The sequence below is a fragment of the Pundamilia nyererei genome, unplaced genomic scaffold, assembly GCF_000239375.1.
Source record: "Pundamilia nyererei isolate P.nyererei 1_Seehausen unplaced genomic scaffold, PunNye1.0 scaffold00086, whole genome shotgun sequence".
In the NCBI taxonomy this organism is placed as follows: domain Eukaryota; kingdom Metazoa; phylum Chordata; class Actinopteri; order Cichliformes; family Cichlidae; genus Pundamilia; species Pundamilia nyererei.
In genome coordinates, this window is record NW_005187487.1 from 662,260 (window position 1) to 681,083 (window position 18,824).

Genomic DNA, 18,824 nt, shown 5'->3' on the forward strand with positions numbered 1-18,824 from the left:
GCGCGCCTCTGATGAGAGGTGTCTCGTAGACAAGAAAACGGACAAGTTGTGCTGCTTTTTAATGCAATTTTCTCAAAATAGAAAATCATAAAAAGTTGTTAGTACAGCAGGAAAAACAGGATGGGCAGCCGTACTTCATGTTCACCCTTTTTAAATTAGAGTGTAAATTAGAGTCACTTGTCTGACCAGAGGAAATTAGCTATTCAGATTCAGCATCAAAAGGTTAAAGAACGTTTCTAGCTTTTCACCGGCTGTGCTGCTCTTTCTTAATTTATTTTTAGTCGATTTAATACTCCAATTTCTGTTACTTATTAAAACAACAAATTTTTATTCATTTACAGGAAGAGATGACCTTCAGCAAACACTGCCTGTTCCTTTTAACACTTTAAAACCAACATTGCTCAGATGTTTTCCCCCTCTTTAATCCTATTCAATAAGACTGATCGGAGGCATTTTTTCCCATCCTCAGATTGAACTAATGGGTTGCAAAGTGCAAAGCAGGGAGGTCATAAAGTGTATTTAAAGGCTTGTTGGTCTTTCTTCTTTTTAGTGAGAAAGTAAAGGTAGCTGGAAAACACAACAGTGCCAGTCTTAGCCTGGGAAGTTGGAAAAGAGCAGAGTTCACCCAAAGCCCCTGCATCTTTTGGCATACGGGTTACCTGCTCAACCAAGTGTGCCACAGCAGGGCCCCCATTTCTTGCTGTGGATGCAGATATAGCTCAATATCAGCTCAATAAGTGGGGTTAAGCCACATTTCTGCTGACAAGAGAACCAATGGCATCACGTCCTTTAGGGATGTAATAACACGTTTGTTGCTGCAGCTTACTTTTTTTCTTTTTTCTTTTTAAAGATCTTAATTTTTTGTGATTTTTTTTTTTTTTGTGTGTGTGTGTGTGTGTGTGTGGTTATTCCGCTTCTCTTCAGGCTCTTTGTGGTTTATTTGCATTTCTTTTTTTGGTCGCTTTGTGATGTTTTTGTATTTTAACACAAAGTTCAGAAACCTTTTGTTACATCACTCATATTTGGAACAGCTAATCAGCCTAACGCACGTGTTTGGACTGCAGGGTAAATCCAGACTACTCGGACAAAGCCCACATGAGCACAGGGGGAACATGCAAACTTCACACAGGAACCAGTTCATTTATTTCCATGGGTGTACTTGCGCCACTTAACATCTAGCAAGACTACCTGGCTGAGGATCCATGACGATCCACGCAGCTCGTCCTTCTGTTATTCTGAGCTTGTGCCTCATCATTGTATATCGACAAACATATTTTTCACTTTTTTATTACTTTTTTCAATTACCTCTTGCCCAGTATGCCTTTAGAACAAAACTTTATCTCACATGATGTTAAAAAAAGGTCGTTATAGGAAAAAAGCTCATGTAGTAAAATTCATGTCTTGGGTTAAAAGTTTCATGTTTTTTCAATGCACAAACAAGATAAATGGACTGGTTCCTGTACAGTGCTTTTCTACTCTACACTCAAAGCACTTTATCTAAAAGCCATTCTTTCCCAAGGATGCTTTGGCATGCAGACTCGAGTGGCCAGGAATCGAACCACTAAACTAAACAATACTAAATAATTCATTTCAATTTTATTCATACAGTGCCACAACAGCAGTCACCTCAAGGCGCTTTATACTGTAAGGTAGACCCTACATAAAGAGAAAAACCCAACAATCATATGACCCACTATGAGCAAGTACTTTGGCAACAGTGGGAAGGAAAAACTCTCTTTTAACAGGAAGAAACCTCCGACAGAACCAGGCTCAGGGAGGGGCGGGGCCGGTTGGGGAGAGAGAAGGAAGACAGAATAAAAGACGTGCTGTGTAAGAATAATTGCATTAATAATTATTAATTACATTATTGATTGACAACCGGGTTTTGATGCTCTCTGTCGACACCATACAGTCACATTTCTACCTCTACAGACTTTATATATAGTCTCACAGCACACAGCCCCTACATACAAACATTGCCATACACACACATCCCAGCAGTGGGCCCAGCTCCTAATGCGCTAACAAGCTCCCTCTCTCCTCCCCTCGCCTCCTCTCCTCCTCCAGCCTCCCTCCGTCTCAAGTGATCACAGGAGTCGAACACCGCCACAATGAGCGGCGCTGCGGGAGAGAAAAGGTCTGAAATGGAGAGAGAGAGAGAGCGACAGAAGAGGGGGAGAAAGAGCAGGAGGAAAGCACGAACACTTCACTCTCTCCACTCCTTTCAGCCACGCACAAGAAAATGAGTTTCTGACTCGACACAAAAGAGCCTCTTTATCCGCCCCCTCTCTCCTCCATGTTTCTCCTGTCTGCCTTTCTCTGCTCTGCTTTCTTTTTCTCCCTCACCAGCCTTCCTCCCCTCTTCCTCCCCTTATAATTTTCCCTCTTTCTTTCCCCTTCTCTCACTGAAAGAGGGATATTTTTCTGCTAATGACTTAATAAGAGGAGCCATCTGAAATTCAATTACAGCAGATTTCATAGTTGCGACTGCCATTTGGATAGAGGGACAGAGGGATGGAGGCAGAGATGTGCGAGCGCATTTCAACTCTATTTTCTATGACCTCTCAATGGTTTCTACTTTTTTTTTCTTTCTTTTTTTTTTTTAATACCAATAATAATAACTTTATTTCAGTACCGTGCTTCGTGCAGACCGGCCTCCTGAAATGCTTCACAGAGGAGGATTAAAAATTTGGGAAAATAAATAACAAGAAAACCTAAAATCGTTAAATCTCAGTCACAGTTTCTGTTAGTAAGACTTAATTTTCAGTATCAAATAAGAGGAAAATGTTTGTAAAAGCTGAAGTAGAAAGAGACACACAGGACCTGTATTTAATTTGGCTTAAAGAAGATAAATATTTTGCTCTAAATGTTGTCACGTAAACAAAAGTGCTAAAGTTTGCTTCGATGGCAAAGTGTCTCGAAGCAGCGTTAACAGGGTTTCTCGAGGTTCCCAAGGCAGGACAAGGTGTCGAGACCACACGTGACTTTCATAAAAAAACAAGAAAAAAGGTTTAATATGCAGTCGATGTTGTAGAGACATTAATTATAAAGATATAAAGACCCCATGTGGACATCTTCGTTGCTAGAACAGCCCGGTGTAGCCGACATTCTCCGTGCAGAGTGTTTTAAAGCTTTCCACCGCTGATGAAGGTGAGATTACTGCTCGTGTATGTTTTGCACATCGGTCCGTCGTCCCTGTCCTCCTCATGTCGCCTCATCCCAGTGGGGAGTTGGTGTTTGTGACACGGTGACACAGCCCACACTGAGAGGAACAAAAAGGGAAGGAGGTATAAAGGAGGCAGACGGAGGACGAGGGAAGAAAGAGATGTTCCCGTCACTTATCTCAGCAGTGGTACTGCGTCTCTGTATGTATTTGTCCTTATTCTCCCGTCTCTGCAGACATCTTTCTTTCCCGCGGGTGTCCTTTAAACCTTTTCACCTCCTCAGAAATGAGGAAATGGGAGCCTTTTATGTGCCGTTTTTTTCCCCTCCCCCTTTCTCAGACACACATTATTAAAACATGATATGAAGATGATTAGGTGTTGTTTGCCTGACTATATAATAGCACCTCTATCTCCTAATTGCATTACATGCACACCTCTCTTCCCCCTCCGACTCGCACAAACACACCTTCGTTCACCAAAGGGGGAGGTGCGATGGCGGTGAGGGGGAAGCAGGAAAGGGCAAATGGCGAGATCACACAGAGACTCGGCGTGCGAGGCGCCGGCTCGACGGTCTTTGTGCGCCTGCCGCACCTCTCCCGGCTCTCGTGTTGTTACTTAAACATCGCCGTCGCTGCCTCGCTTCCTCTGCGGCTCACCGCAGGATTCTCACCCTTCCTTCATCTTCACCTTCGCTGTTTCCCTTTTAACAAGTTCTCTTCCTCCCTCAGCATCTCACTGCATTTGCACCTCCGACCCCCGTCCCTCCTTCTGAGGTTTCGACAAGTTTTTTGTTTGTTTTTTGTTTTTTTTGAAACAATAACAGCTGTTTTTAGACGTTGAAGTTCCCGTGAAGTCAAGTCTGGTAAATGTCAGAAACAATCTTTGACAAACCGTCACCCTGTCACAAGTTTATATAGATTTCCTCCTCTCTATTTTCCCTGCTTTTTTTCCGCTTATCTGCCCCCTCCTTTCCCCTCTGTTGTGCCAGCGCACTTTAAAGCAGCCATATTGTTGTTATTATCATTGTCTGTAACTGAATCAGTTACCATTAGACCTGAATCTCTCTCCTTCTGAGGCCCATAGACCAGCTCTCTAACCCAATAGAAAACCCATGGGTGCTGTTACAGATGGCCGAACCATTCACAACGTGCACTCACACACACACAGATTTCATTCTGAAGATTCATTGGCTTAATCCCATCACACACTTGAACAGCATCACGTGCACACACACACACTGTGCTTTCTCACATCCAAACTTATCAAACCCGGACACACACACACAAACACTGTTTTCTCGTTGAAAAGCCCTTGTTATTGGAGCTCACTGAGCAAATGGTCATTCTGTTGGGAGATGATGGGACTGAACTGTGTGTGTGTTTATATCTGTGTATGGGTGTGCGCGTGTGTGTCAGGAGGCCGTAACAGCTGTGCGTCTCTGTCATTATGGGGGGATGTATGAGAAGGACTAAGCAAGAGAGGGTAAATGTCATTCTATCAATGAGGTTATCTCTAATAGATGGACAGTTGAAGTCCTGGTTTCCATTTACTCTGCTCTCTGCTGAGTCGCTGCGCCTCTCGTTTTGAATAATAGCAAGTGATAAATAGCAAGTTTTTTTTCTCTCTTTCTGTCTCTGGCTGGATTATTCTCTGTAGAGTCACATGGACATGAAGGTACATGGTCATTCCATAAACACGTGGTATTTCAGTTTTCTTGTACTGGGCTCCAAATTAGGGTTTGAGTTCTTTTATCATTTATATTATATTAAACCAGAAACTATAATATTTTAAAAAGTTTACTCCCTTTTTATATAAGCATTCGTTTTAGGGCACGACCGGGTGATATTTGTTATTCCAGAGGGCCATAATAAGTGAGAGAGCTCACGTTGGAGGGCTGAATTGAAACATGACGCACACAGTACTGAATTATGTTAAACTGCATGAATTTGGAGGACATTGCAGATTATTTCACAATGGGTTATTTGCCGGCCTACGCAGCCTGAATAAGAGATGCGGTGGATTTCTATTGAGGGTTAAACTCTTGACAAATAATCCACATTTAGCACATTGAGCTTTGAAAAAATTTGGACGCACATGAGACTTGAATGTAGTTTTTTTTTATCTCTCTCTTGGAACATCAAAGGTTTTTCATAACCATGCAATGTGTTTAGAAAAGGAGGGGGGACTGAAATTGGAGAAAGCTTTGTTAAAGTAGCTCAACTTCATTTTAGTTTCACATTTAATCGTATGAAGTATGCAAACAGTTAATTAGCAAGGTTTTTGGTTGGTTTTTTTTTTGTAATGATTGGCCTCGAACAGTATTGTCCCCATAAATTTGTAGGATTTTCATATTTACAATAGAAACGGTTATCCTGGTCTTCAGTCCCCCAGTTGGCCGGTGTCCTTTGTAATACCACCCATTTCAAGCTCCACAGCACCAGTGTGCAACTTTATCTTGTATCTTTATCACCTCCATATTCACCATGACCAGTAATTTCACCTTAAATGTGTATTTGTAAGTTTGACTAAAAGAAACAAACATAATGGTTATTTTGTGTTTTATTCCTGTCCCATTTTTGTGTAGCGGCAGTTATAGATGTAGGCTCGAACCACAGGACCTTTTTAGGTATATTGGTATCGGCATTTATAGCGACTGATACCAATGAAAATTTAAAAATAAATACAATAAGACCCAGAAACACTGGTGTATTTCTCTCTGTGGGAAGGTGATTGGATGCTTTTGTTTTTATCTTGTTTTTGTGTTATTTGAATTATTTTGTTTCTGTTGACTATGATTCTGGAATAATTAAAGATTTAATCGGTTATCATCAACCATGGTACGAGTGCTGATAATCCATATTTGTCCACAACAACAGGCAGCAAATCTAAGCAGACTCTGGCTGAGCGTAAACAAGCTATTTAATTTCTGACATAAAATAAAATAAAATATTGGTTGATGTATCAGATATTTAAATGACCAAATATCAGTATTGGAATTGATATTGTTCCTAAAAGTCCTGCATTGGTCGGCCTCTAGTGGTGGTTTTAATAACTTTTTAAGGGCAAGTTAACCCATTGTGCTTCTTTTTGTTAGTGTCTGTGTTTCTGCTCCTGTTTGAGTTGTCCTTGACCTTTGAACTCAGCTATGAGGAGCGCGCCCGATACTTAGAAAATATCGTGCAGAACCACCAGGAGCCAACCACGTTTGAGGATTACGCAGCCCGAGTCTACAGTCCTGCTCCTTGCACTCACCTGCCCTCTGACACAGGTGAGACCACAGCAGCAGCAGCTACACCTGTCAACAAATGTATAAAATAGGCTATAAATCTGGGTGTTAGCCATAACATGAGATGGTGTTAAAATTAAGGTAAAAAGGAGCCACATGTCCCACATGGTCTCCTGACCCTTTAAAGTGTATGCAAATATTGCATTCCAGTGAATTATCTGGAAACATGTCCAACATTCAGGGTACCAGAAAAAAGTGCAGCACACAGTAATATGTAAGATGTCCTGTACTTTTAACGTTTCAAGGTCTCAGAAATTCTGTGCACACCCCTGTGAATGTTAAATCAGAAAATATCCACAGTATTCATGAAACACACTTAAGTTCACGATAATTAACAAATTCTAAACGACAGGGTAAATATGGGTGGAAAAGCCTAATTGGTTTCTTTATTACACCTCATATGAAAAATAAACAGTTAAACCAAAAACTGCAACTATTCTCAGATAAAGTTCTTTTATTTTAGAGGGGATATATTTGGCACATCAGTAGCTGGACATAGTAGAAGAAATGCACTCTGACTCATTCGCTGAGGACTAAAGTTAGCATTAAATTATGGACCAAATAGTATTCTATTGGTATTCTATTCTAGTCCTTTTGTTTTATGTCCTCTTCTCAAAGGAAAAACAGGTAAATAAAAAGTTAAATGTACAAGAAAAAATTAAAATCCTATGAAATGGCTAATTTTTTTTTTTTTTTTAAAGAAAAGTACTCAGCTCCAAAGGACTATACATATGGAAACCCTCCCTACATACAGGAGGCTTGACTTTTTAGTTTCAAGTGTGGCCAAAGAAAACATCAAACGCTGTCCTGTTACAGGGATCGCTGCACTGCTGAGCACTTCACATTTCTACATTGTTCACTTCTAATTAAAAATGTCTTAAAATGGCAGATTTTGATTCTTAAATTGGTGCCGGAGCCCCGACGATAACAGCGTGACATACTCAATAAAAAATCCCACATATTTCGTGTTTGTTGTGTACAGATTGTATTTTGCTGGCACTCATTGTCCAGATTTGATAGGATGAACTTCAGAGCACACACACACACACACACACACACACACACACACACACACACACACTATAGCTCACAGCCTGAGTATCTGCTGAGCTCTGTTTTGTATCCAAAGCTGCACTCGGGCCCTTTTTTCTCTCTCTAGAGCTCCTCTGAGGAATTAGCTGACATCTGATCAGCCGTAGAGATGCCAGGCACGCACATGGGACTTAAATATGACTCTCATATGTATCCTGTTTAAGTTTATTAAATCGATACAGATCATTAGTCCTTGCAATTTATCTGCTTAAAATGGTGGTCTGTCCTTTGGCTCCAGTTTAATCTAATTAAAAATTAATTAATTTTTGTAGGTAAGCCACATATTTTCTTCTTAAAGACTTGTGTGACCTGAAGGAGCAGAAGTGCGTAGTGTAATCAAATGATGGTTTGTAGGGACACGTGACAGGTGTGACTGTGTGCGTTTGTCTTAATATTTGTATAATTGATGCCTGTTTCCTTTCCTTAGCCACCTGCTCCTCATCTTACCAGCTGCTGTGTCAAAATATTAATAATAATACAACAATAATCAACCTGCTTTGAGGTTAAATAAATCTGGCAAAACACCCCCGCCCACCCCACCCACAAATTTTCACTCATTCTTATTAAATGGCATTTAAATGTAACTTATTAAAGGCTCTGTTTTGGTTTGTCATGGGTTGGGCCCCAAATTCCCTTTCAGAGCACAGGATCAGATCCCAGTAATAAAGCCTGCTTGATCTTTAGTCACGATGAGTGTGTCACATCTAAAAATTGTGAATTGAGATGCTGCTTTTGACAAACTTTTGATGATCCCGTGCTCTGAAGTCAACCCAGAGTAATTCACTTCCTGCCCTCCCCCTCCTGTATTTACTCACAGGTTCACCTCTCTTAACAAACACAATGATCAATCATTCTTCTCTCTGTTCTTATTTTATTTTGTTTTATTTCAATTTTTCCCACCCATTTTATTTTCTTTTTGTCCCCCTCCCCCCCTCCTTTAGATCGTATTGTCTCACTTGCCTATAGCTAAAAAGGTAAGCCCGGTCACATGATTGACACGCCCAGTTCTGACTGGCTCTTCCTAAGGACGTTACAGTCTAGCTTTTACACTCCTGTGATTTCTCCATCTCTCCGTTTCTTCTTCCTCCTGTGTTTTCGACTGTTTAACCAGGCCTGCATGTATTAACAGCTGCCTTCACTTTAAAAGGAAGCCTCACTTTCAACTTGTGGTTTGGTGTGACTTTTGTTTTATGGATCATTATCAGAGGCAGTAAGAGGGCAAGACACTTGTTTTTATTCTTGAGTGTCAGACACACAAATAAGTCCAGTTTTAATTTATTCTTAAAAACAAAACCATCACCTGGTTTAAATTTTAAAGTGTCTCTTACTCAGGTTGGTCTCCTTATCTAAGTGCTAGTTGTTTGTCTTTTCCTTGAAGTCCTTTTCTGTCCAAGCAGCAACTTTCTGGGGCTAAAACTAAAACTTTAAGCTGCTTCCAAAAGCTGCAGTCAGTCCCTGCAGACTCCCGTGCTAAAATGCACGCCTTTCCAGCAGGAATGCGCTTGTTCACAGCCTGATCTCCACAAGTAATTTCCCCAGTTAATAATGGTAATTACCCCCACTGGTGACTGGATCTGTATGCTATTGGTACCTTTTATATAATTGTTAATCATTAAAGTGAAAAATATAAGGGCCTGCTGTGTTATAGTTGAACTAACAGACCATCCAAGCAACCCAAGAAATGGGTTGCATCCATCTTTTGCAACTAACACAGATTTCCTGAGACTTCTGAAAAGGAGGAGTCATTGCAGACCCCCTGACCTGTGGTGTGAGCCCTTGTGAACCCAGTCAGCACACCGTTTGTGCTTTTTATCCACACCATGTTCACCACATGCTATATTCGGTAGATTTAGCTCCCCATAGCTTCTACATCTAAACTTCAAGTTAAAGATTTAACACAGGCAGCTGCAAGGGGTGAGAATGGGCCTTCCACAGAGCGATCTACAAATTTTAAAAGTTTTGCCGCAAAGGTGAGTTTCACTCATCACAGGCACAAGAAGACAACCTTAGAGGGAAACATTTTGTCTTCCTCTTGAGATGTCTGACTCACTGGCTGTCGGGATGAAAATAACATCTTGATTTATTAACGTACCCACTCTGCATCCTGATAAATGTTCCTCAAACACAACACGAACATCATAGCAAATCTCTCTCCGAGGCTGGGTGAAAGTGAGACGTCCTTTTCTCCTGTCTGTCCACTCGATCCATAACTTGGTCGTTCTGTTAACCTCCGATGTCATGCTCACCTGGTGAAACTTGACCTCTAACCTTTTTGTATGCTCCTCTCGCTCTGTCTCTTCCCGGTTGTGATATGATGTAGTGCCATAGTGCTGCTCAAAAATATGCACTCTGACACCCTGTTAAAAGTGGTAAACCAAGCATAGGTTTGCACATGTGCACAAAAGCTGTTTGAATGTTGGACTAACGCTGTTTTCTGTGTTTTCAATTGTGCTCTTTCAATGTAACAGGGATGGGACAAATTAAGTGAATATGCTCTGTTGTATGTGTACTCATTATTTTTGTGTACGTATTGTAAATGTGCTTGTGAAGTCTGTCATGTGTGTCTTTCTGCTCCTTTCTGTTACACGTGTGGCTTTTTCTTTTTTCTGTTTTTATTCAGTTTTCTTTTTCTTCTCTCTCCTGAACTGCTCCTCTTCCAATACCTTCTTTATTTCTTTGTCCTTCTCTCTTTCCTCCTTTATCCTCTCCTAACTTCCACTCATTAGAGGAGCATAGTGCAATGTATCTGATGGTCCCGAAACCACTAGACAGCTTTAACCAGCTCAGGGTTAAAGGGAAAGGTCTTAAGCAGAAGGTTCTTCATGCTAGCTGTGAATGGTATGCACTAGAGATGGTGAATAAATTGTGAACTTTAAATTGCACTTTAAAATACTTTAAATTACAGGACAGTCTGTGCAGTGAGCTACCAGAAGTTTCTCTGCAATTTTAAACATTTATTTTTTGCAGTTTTAGCCCAGATGTCGTTCTGTTGGAACATTTCTTTATTACGTAGTAAACCTGAGACCTATTTAATTTGCACTTCTGTTTCTTGTATTAAGATGTCTCAGGGACTGAATGTTTATCTAAACGTCTTTACACTGACACAACGGTGAGTTTCACTCGTCCAGCCCACTTAACATCAAAGTGAGCTGTACGTGAAATGAGTTTGGCAGCCTTGCTTTAAACTGTATCATCCAAAGCTATCCTGATAGAGGTGGTACCTGTTCTATAAGAGGTTCAGCTGCAAAGCAGGAAAAACTTTAAAATGTCTTTGTAGTCACTGGTAAAGGGTTAGTATGTCCTATCAGTGAGGCTTAGTCTAGCTCAGATTCACTTAATTTTGGTTGGTTTAAATAATTACTTTTCTGTTTCACATTAAGTATAGGTCATGCACATGTCTAGTGGTTTTGGGGAACCTTTAACTTAAGGAAATAGAGCTTTATCAGGTTCCTATCTCTAGCTGTGTGTCTGTGTGTCCGTTTATCTGACTGTCCTGCTTCTGTGACTGTAGGAATCTGTGCAGTGTGGCTTCGTAGATCACAGTGGGCTGAAATATAATTTTATTGTTGTCCCTTCATCCTTTTTCTCCTTATTTACCTCCACCTCCTCACCTCGCCTGTCTTCCCCTCAAACCCCCCTTCTCCTCCTCTTCTTCTTCCTCTTCAGGCTCCTGCCTAGAGATTCTTCGGGGAGAAAGTCCGGCTCTTGGGGAGGCCGGGAGCGACACGGCGTCCCCCATGTCTCCTCGGACTAGCAAGAGCCGCATGTCCATGAAGCTGCGACGCTCCTCCGGATCAGCCAATAAGACCTGAAATCCCCAAACTGCAGGACTCAGCCAGAACTCACACTTGATATCACATTAGGAAACAAAAAGCTTTCATATCAGCCAATCGGAGGTATCAGGATCCTCAAAAATAAGCCATTTTAAATTGGTCCGTTTACAAAGCACACAAAATTAGGTATGTAAGCAAATTAATATAAACTCTTGAGTAGGCGCTGATTCATCCCAGCATGTTGCATTTCTGGTTGGACCCTGGGCTTTAATGGGCACACGTGTTCTCTTGTACTAAACATATATAAAAGTATTCTATGGGCAATACTGTAAGTTTTATTTTGAAAAATACTCACAGATGCTGCTCTGTATATCTACAGCTTTGCTTGGGAAAAAAACAAAAAAAACAAAACAAAAACAGACACACACACACACAGAGAGAGACAAGTCAAACCAGTGTTGCAGCATGTTGAGTAGTAAAATTAGCAGTGCAGTATTAGTTCATAACAGCCTGTGCCATGTTAGAAAGTGCACACAATGCCAGTCGGTGTGAGCAGGACTGCAAAGAAGAAGAAAAGTGTCCTTTAAGGAATCTGTATATTTGTACTATTTTGTGTGTGTGTGCGCGTGTGTGCGCGTGTGCTGGGGGGGGGCAGAGGTGGGAGTGGAGGCTGTAAAGAAAGCGATAAGTCTATTTTTTTTTTTTTATGTGCGCAGCACAGACCTGAAATGATAAAGAAAGTTAGTTTCTCAAGCCAAAAAAAAAAAGTTCTCCGTGTTTGAATCCAGAATAAAAGTCTGAACTTCCTCTGATGATCATTAACAGGACCGACCGATGGAAGAGGAGGCACTTGCATATATCATTTTGTTTTCTTCTGATGCTGTAAAACGAGCACTGATATTAATATTAACATGTTGGGGTTTTTTCTTTTAATTGACTGTAAACTGAGTTTTGACCCGAACAGGAATGTTACTGTATTTTTAGTCAGTCCTTCATCTGAGGCAAAGAACCACAGCTTTTTCTTTCTTTGTTCCTTCGAGTATATGTTGTATATCTATATGAGTATAAATATATATATACATACATAGTAGATATATGAATATCTATAAGAATGTGTACAGTGTAAGGAAGCTTGTTGTGCGTGTGTAAATACGGTTATAGCTGCCAAAGCCAAACTGTGATTGAAATCCAAACCACAGACTTGCTAGAAAACAAAACAAAAAGTAGGTTAGCGCTACAAGATTTCAAGCTTTCATAACCAGCTTGCTCTTCATCGTCCAGGAATTTAAATTCATTCTACGTTGTTCTTCCCGTGATGGAGCTTGTAAATCTGTATGGAGGGAATCATCATTCTCATGAATTACTGTAAAAGGCTGGTGGGTGGGGGGAAAGGGGACTGGTATTTAAAACACACTTCAGCGTGTTGGGATCTGGGTCCACAAAAGTCCACTAAGAGTTGGTTTAGTGCTTCATTTTCAGTGTTTTGTAGGCAGTTTTCAGGGTTGGGGGGAAAAAAATACAAAAATGAGAGAATCACCGCCAAAGAAGGGGAAGAAAAAGAGGTGTCATTGAGGGAGGGGGCATCAGCATGCAGTCGCAACACTACCACTTTTTTTTTTTTTAATGTATTTAACATTTTCAGTTTCTCTTTCTGTGAGTTTAGAGGAAAAAAGGTTAAACGAACGCTCTTCCCGTGTCTGTTACTGGTGAAAGTTTTGTTACTGTTCGTTTCAGCCATATACTCTATAGATTAAAGGGATTGTGTAACAATTTTCTTTTATTTCAAACTTAATATTTAAAAAGGAGGAGATCAGATTCATGTGCACTTACTTGAAGTCAGCTGAGGTTTGAGTCTTCCCTTTAAATTATTTACTCTTGTTACTTTTGTCACTGAGGTCAAAGCACCATTGAATGGTTGAGAGGCCCCACTGCACCCTGATCTCTACATGCTGCGTGTATATATATATATATATGTGTGTATGTATACTAGAGGTCACCGAGCCTGCTCAGTTCACACCCCAAACTCCGTCCCAGCACCGAAACCACACGACGGCACCATGTTTACGCGCCCTAGTGGATTAGCGTTCAGATGCTGCTTTAAAGATCCACGGGTTGTACATACTGTTCTTTTTTTGTCCCCTACAACTAGTTTCCACCCAAAGAGCATGAATAAGTCATATCGGCGTCACTCTTCATCTGAAGAGGAGAAACAGTGTAAATCCCCCACCTGATGGATACTACTGATTACACACACTGCATGCTTTGACTGCGCACACACTCCACAAACTGTCAACTGTGTGAACATGTGTTAACGCCGGCCACACGGCAAGCGTATGGATGTGCCACGATGGAGTTTGACAATAAAACAATTCGTACCAGTAACTGCCAGAGTTGTGTGGTTAATCAGCTTCAAAACAATAACAGCAGCAGGCTGACAGCGCAGTGTTGATTGGACTCTACTCACATTTATTCACAATTGTGTCATTAGTTTCACATTCAGCCATATCAAAATAGGACCGTACAGTCTTCATGGAACCACACGTTACATTTTTAGCATCATAAAGGCATTTAGCAAATATCTCAACATGAATAATCAAAGACAAAAGACCTTTTTTTAATAGCAGTATAACATTAACTGTTTCATTTCTGTATGAAAATATTTTATAGCTGAGAAATTAATGATTGTTTTCTCTTTACTCTTATTCATTGATCTCTGTACATTTGTGGTTTGAAAATTTAGTTTTTTAGGATGAGGAGGAAGATCACCCATTATGGTTACACTCCTAAGCTTTAGTGAACATAAAAACAAATGCCAAGTTCAAAATGACTGGCTGTTGGGCCCGTTTTACTCACTCTGGTGGTGGCATTAATGAGCTTTAGTGCCAGGTTATTTGCAAGAAAAGCTGAACTGTAAGTAATAAGAAGAAATAATTTAATCGGTTAACATTATTCTGGATTATTTGTTTTGTCCGGTAACTTAAAATATCCCCTTTTCCCTTTAAGGAAAAGCGAGCTAGGATGGTTGTGTAGAAGCCAGTTTCCAGGCAGGGCTTCAGCACCTTGGACAGTTACAGGTCATCTTCAGCATCTTTTACTCACTCAGGGTGTAGCATATAGTCCAAATATACTACAGCAGAACTATAAATGTGTTATTTAAGCACCCAGAGAAGAAACAATCAGAGGTTTGTGGTAGATTGATAGCTTTGTGGGAGAAAAAAAAAGACATTTTGAGATGTTATTTTATCAGATTTTAGTATCTACGAGCAGTTTTTGTGTCCAGGTGACCATTAAAATTAATTCAATATTTTAAAATAAGTGCCCGGAGGTGTTACCAAGATGGCTACCGAGTGGCGAGACTTGCTTCTGAAAGGACTTCTTGATAAATAAACTTTTTTTCCCCTCTTTTCCAAACCACAGTTTTGCGCGCGACTCACGGCCGCACGGTCATCTGCAGCAGCATCACCTGCCGGTTCTCGGTGGGGTGAGACTTGTTGATGTGTCTCGTGAGTCCCGGGGAGCTGAAGAAAGTGGAGGGGCAGTGTTTGCACGTGAAGATCTGTTGCTGCTCCTGCTGCTGCTGGTGGTCGCACTCCCCGCCACCGCTCTCATCTCTGTGCGCGTGGAAAACGTCCCCTCTGCGTCCTCCTCCCAGAGTCTCCGCCATCAGCTCGTCCCTCATCGCGTGCCACAGCCGGTGCTTGTCCCTGATTTCGACCGACGGGAAGCGCGCGCCGCACAGGTGACAAAGGCACACCTGGCTCTGTCCGGAACTGGGCTCGCGCGCTTGGCCGTAAGATGCAGCGGGCGGAGACGCTCGCGATGTCATCTCGTGCGCGGCCAGGTGTTTCTTCAGGTAAGCCTGCCGCCGGAACTTCTTCCCACAATACCGGCACTCGTACACCTCCTCCGGTAACGACTGAACAAACGGCAGAGGCGGAAGCTGCTGCTGGGGCAGGTCCGCGCGCTCCTCTGGGTTCAGCACGAGGAGACTGGACGGCGGGCTGTCCGCGGCTCTCACCTGCGGCTGCAGGTCCAGGCAGCTCTCGGCCGGGTTCCGGTAACGCGAAGAGGAGTCGTAGCGGGGAGGCGCGAGGCCGTCGCCGTCCGGGCTGTCCCGGGACCGCGGGTGGAGCAGCAGCAGAGACTGCTCGCGCCTCATGCGGGAGCTGTCCAGCGCCGCGTGGTGCTGATTGGTGTTCACGCGCAGCAGCTCGTTCTCCTTGCCCTCCAACTCCACCGGCGGCCTCTCGTGCTGAGCGAGCCCTCGTGCCTCTTTGAGCGAAAGGTTCTTGTTGGGGGTCGGGGTCTCACCTGCCGGGCTGCTCACCGGGCGCGGCTTGTGCCAGCGGCGGTGAGAGGCCAAGTTGGCCGGGCAGCTGAAGACTTTGTCGCACTCGGGGCACCGGTACTCCACACGCACTATGCGGGAGCACTTGTGCTGCGCAAGGGAGAAGGGGTCGGGGTACTCCTCTTTGCACAGCTGGCAGATGAACTCCCCCAGCGGCTGATTCCCGCCGGGGCCGGACGACTTCTCCCGGTGCCTCCGCAGCTCGGGGCTCTCCTTCTTGATGCGCAGACCCAGAACCGGGGAGGTCGTGACCTCGTCCTCGAAGTTCAGCTTCCGGTTCACTTTGGGTTTTTTCGTGGGGTTGCTGCACGCAGACTGTTTGCTGTGTCTGCTGCTGCTCGGCTCGAGGAACGAGCGTTTCCTCGCCGCTTCCTGGCTCATCACGGTGAGATGCGGGAACAGGTGCACGTGGGGAGGGTCATACTTGTCACCGTGACCGTAGGACGGCGCGTGGTGGCGGCTGCTGCTCGCGAGGATCCTCTCGATGGAGGCGGACACCGAGGTCGGCGTGGAGCTGACCAGGAACGGCAGGTCCGGCAGGTCGGGTACTGGGGAGGACGGCAGACACCTGCCCGTGAACAGCAGCTGTTTTTCTCCTTCCTCGCGCTGCTCAAGAAGTCTCGTGCCAACCGGTTTAACGGGGCTGCAGGAGTCGGTGAGTGGCGGAGGTGGCGGCGGGAAGAAGCAAGAGAAGTCACCGTCGGGGCTCAAAGCGTCCAACTCGCTCTCAGGTAACTGCGCGCGCCGGTCCGCCTCTGCCTCCAGAGCGGACTCCACGTGCGGGCTCCACGCCTCCCTGACACCAGCGGAGTCCTCGCGGGACACTGGGAACTCTCCGTCCTGCCGCTGAAACGGGAAAACACTGAGCACGTGGCTCTCTGCTCCGGTCGCTTCACAGCTGTACCCCCCGCCGCCGCCGTTCCGGTCACCCTCCGGGTTGTTGTTGTTGCTCCGTGACCGGTATGACGCCGAGCCTCGCCGGTGTCTCTTTACCAAGAATCCTCGAGGCATTGTGGCGATGACAGCGCGTGGCACAAGCACAGCGGAAAGGACAACAACTCTTGTCTCGAGCCCACTTTCAAGTAGAGCTTTGAAGTGGCGGAAAGAGAGAGAGAGGGGGGGCGCGCGCAGGTATGATGAGTGAACGAGAGAGAGAGAAAGAGAGCAGCCTATCCGCGTTAACATTTTTTTTCCATCCAGCCTCACGGACACCGATAGCTTTGACTGAATGCTGAAATTCAACATTAGACTAAAAATTATAAAAGCACAACAGCGAAGAAAAAATAGTGCCAGGCAGGGGCGTGTCCAGGTGGAGGTGGCACAGGGTGGCACCTGCCCCATGAGGCATGATTTTAAGTACTTTAAATGTTTTTTATGCTAAAATTTCTGTAGCCTACTATAACTTAAGTAGAATCTAAGTATGGTTAAATGCTAAAGTGTGTTTAACCTTCAGGTGTTGAATATATTTATCTGCGCTGTTTAGTTTTAATCATAAATGTTTCCTGCCACAAAATTTCCAGTAAAACGGTTTTGATTACTGATTTAAATTGTAGTAATTTTTTTTTAAAACAGCAGTAAACCAAATTACTCTAAACTGAAAGCTCTAATTGAATCTTATTGTTTTGTTTCCATAAACAGTCACAAAATAATAAACAAATCCATCCACAATTAAAACAATCATTGGCTGCAGCTCTGTAGAAAGCAATCTCCTTATTAGTTTTTTATCCTCTGGAGTGGATATATACGCATGTTTTTGTTTTAAAATATAGGCTTTGATTTTTATTGTAATTCCTGTGTAACTGTTTCATAATTAGGTATCAGTAATTGGGATATTTTGAGTGGTTCTGCACAAATATTTGAAGTATTACTTGTCTTCAAACAAGATGTTTACTCAGATTTTCTTCAGACTTCTGTTTCAAAGTAAAAACAGCCCAACCATGATGACTTCACTCTAAGTAGTTATTGATTAAAACATTACGACGTCACCACTTCATCTATAATTTGGTACTGATGATACTGTAATAAATAATTAATATAAACCTTCAGTTGTATTTATTTTTTGCAGTATCAATTGTGTTTTTAACTCTTTGCATAAACAACATATATAATGATAAAATAATGTTTTATAGGTAACAGAACAGGTATGATAAACAGAAAAAAAGTATTTCTGTATAAATTTTAAAGATCCCCGTTGGACATTTTAGGGTGGCCACTGTAACTCTTATGAAGCACCACTTACAGTACATAATACTGCAAAACATGTGCTCAGTGTTTCCTATGCCATTTTTGTCTGCACTGCATTTATTTATGATCAGATACTGTGCCACAACTGGTGCCACAACGTTAAAAGATCCATGGAATGCCTCCTGCATAATGAGAAAACCTATAACTTCTGAAAAGGCTGTTCTTGGAGTGAGGTAGGTCACTAGCAAGACCTTTTTTAAGTAAAAGAAAAGTGTCTGGATTACCTCAGGGGATAAATTTGTCTTCTTAAAAGGTAACTTAGTCAGGAAGATCAGGAGACCCCTAAAGTCAGAGTAGCCGGAGCCAAACTTCACCTTTTAAAGTCAGTGCCCACATTAGCAGATAAGGGCTGTATCCCCGATTAAGATTAAGTAGGATTTACTTTCCTGCTTTCCTGCTTTTCAGACTTTTAACACTTGTATTGACAGTACAATTTTTTTAAAATATAATTAAATGTCCTAATGTTCATTTCCTCTCTTCCTTTTACAGGCTGACTTGAATAAATAACATAGCCAGAAGCAATTTTTGCCAATTTCACATTTCCCCTTCAACATCCCTTCACCTCACAGCACTGACTTTCAGCCAGCGATGATCTGTGTCGTCTTCATTTCTATTTCTCTTCTTACCATCCAAAAATCAGAAGCCAACCCAATATGATCTCCCTTTCTATAAATGAAAGCTCACATTCTACAGTACTGTGCAAAGTCTTCTTTACCCATTATTCCTTTAAAATTTGCTAGGAAAATGGGAAATAGATGAAAACAAACATGGCAATACACTTTGTACAATGAAAGCCAGCCATTATTCTTTAGCACAATCTGAACCCTGTCAAGCAGCTTTCTTGTAATTTCTTTGAAGAGTCTTCAAGAATAGTTCTCCAGGCTTCTCTATGGACCATCAAAGTTCTTCTTTGGGTG

The 18,824-nt window shown here is 42.6% G+C and overlaps 2 protein-coding genes across 6 annotated transcripts in view; one reads left to right on the forward strand and one right to left on the reverse strand.

The window, feature by feature from the left end:
* The window catches only part of ralgapa1 (Ral GTPase activating protein catalytic subunit alpha 1), a 74,354-nt gene extending 61,523 nt beyond the window's left edge, over positions 1–12,831 (forward strand). For 3 of the 5 annotated variants that reach the window (XM_005738719.1, XM_013912306.1, XM_013912304.1), the window contains 2 exons: positions 6,308–6,432; positions 11,209–12,831. In XM_005738719.1, the coding sequence (XP_005738776.1) occupies positions 6,308–6,432; positions 11,209–11,354 (271 nt within the window). In that variant the 3' untranslated portion in view covers positions 11,355–12,831. The other 2 variants (XM_013912305.1, XM_013912303.1) reach the window with 2 other exon arrangements.
* A 1,769-nt stretch (positions 12,832–14,600) lies between these two features.
* insm2 (insulinoma-associated 2) lies at positions 14,601–16,726 on the reverse strand. Its single transcript, XM_005738720.1, has one exon. The coding sequence runs from the start codon at positions 16,672–16,674 to the stop codon at positions 14,746–14,748; it is 1,929 nt and encodes a 642-aa protein (XP_005738777.1). The 5' UTR covers positions 16,675–16,726; the 3' UTR covers positions 14,601–14,745.
* Positions 16,727–18,824: the final 2,098 nt, after the last annotated feature.

What these genes read in the sequence shown, in the direction of transcription:
- insm2 (XM_005738720.1), bottom strand. Translation starts at nt 16,674, where the DNA reads ATGCCTCGAGGATTCTTGGTAAAGAGACACCGGCGAGGCTCGGCGTCA.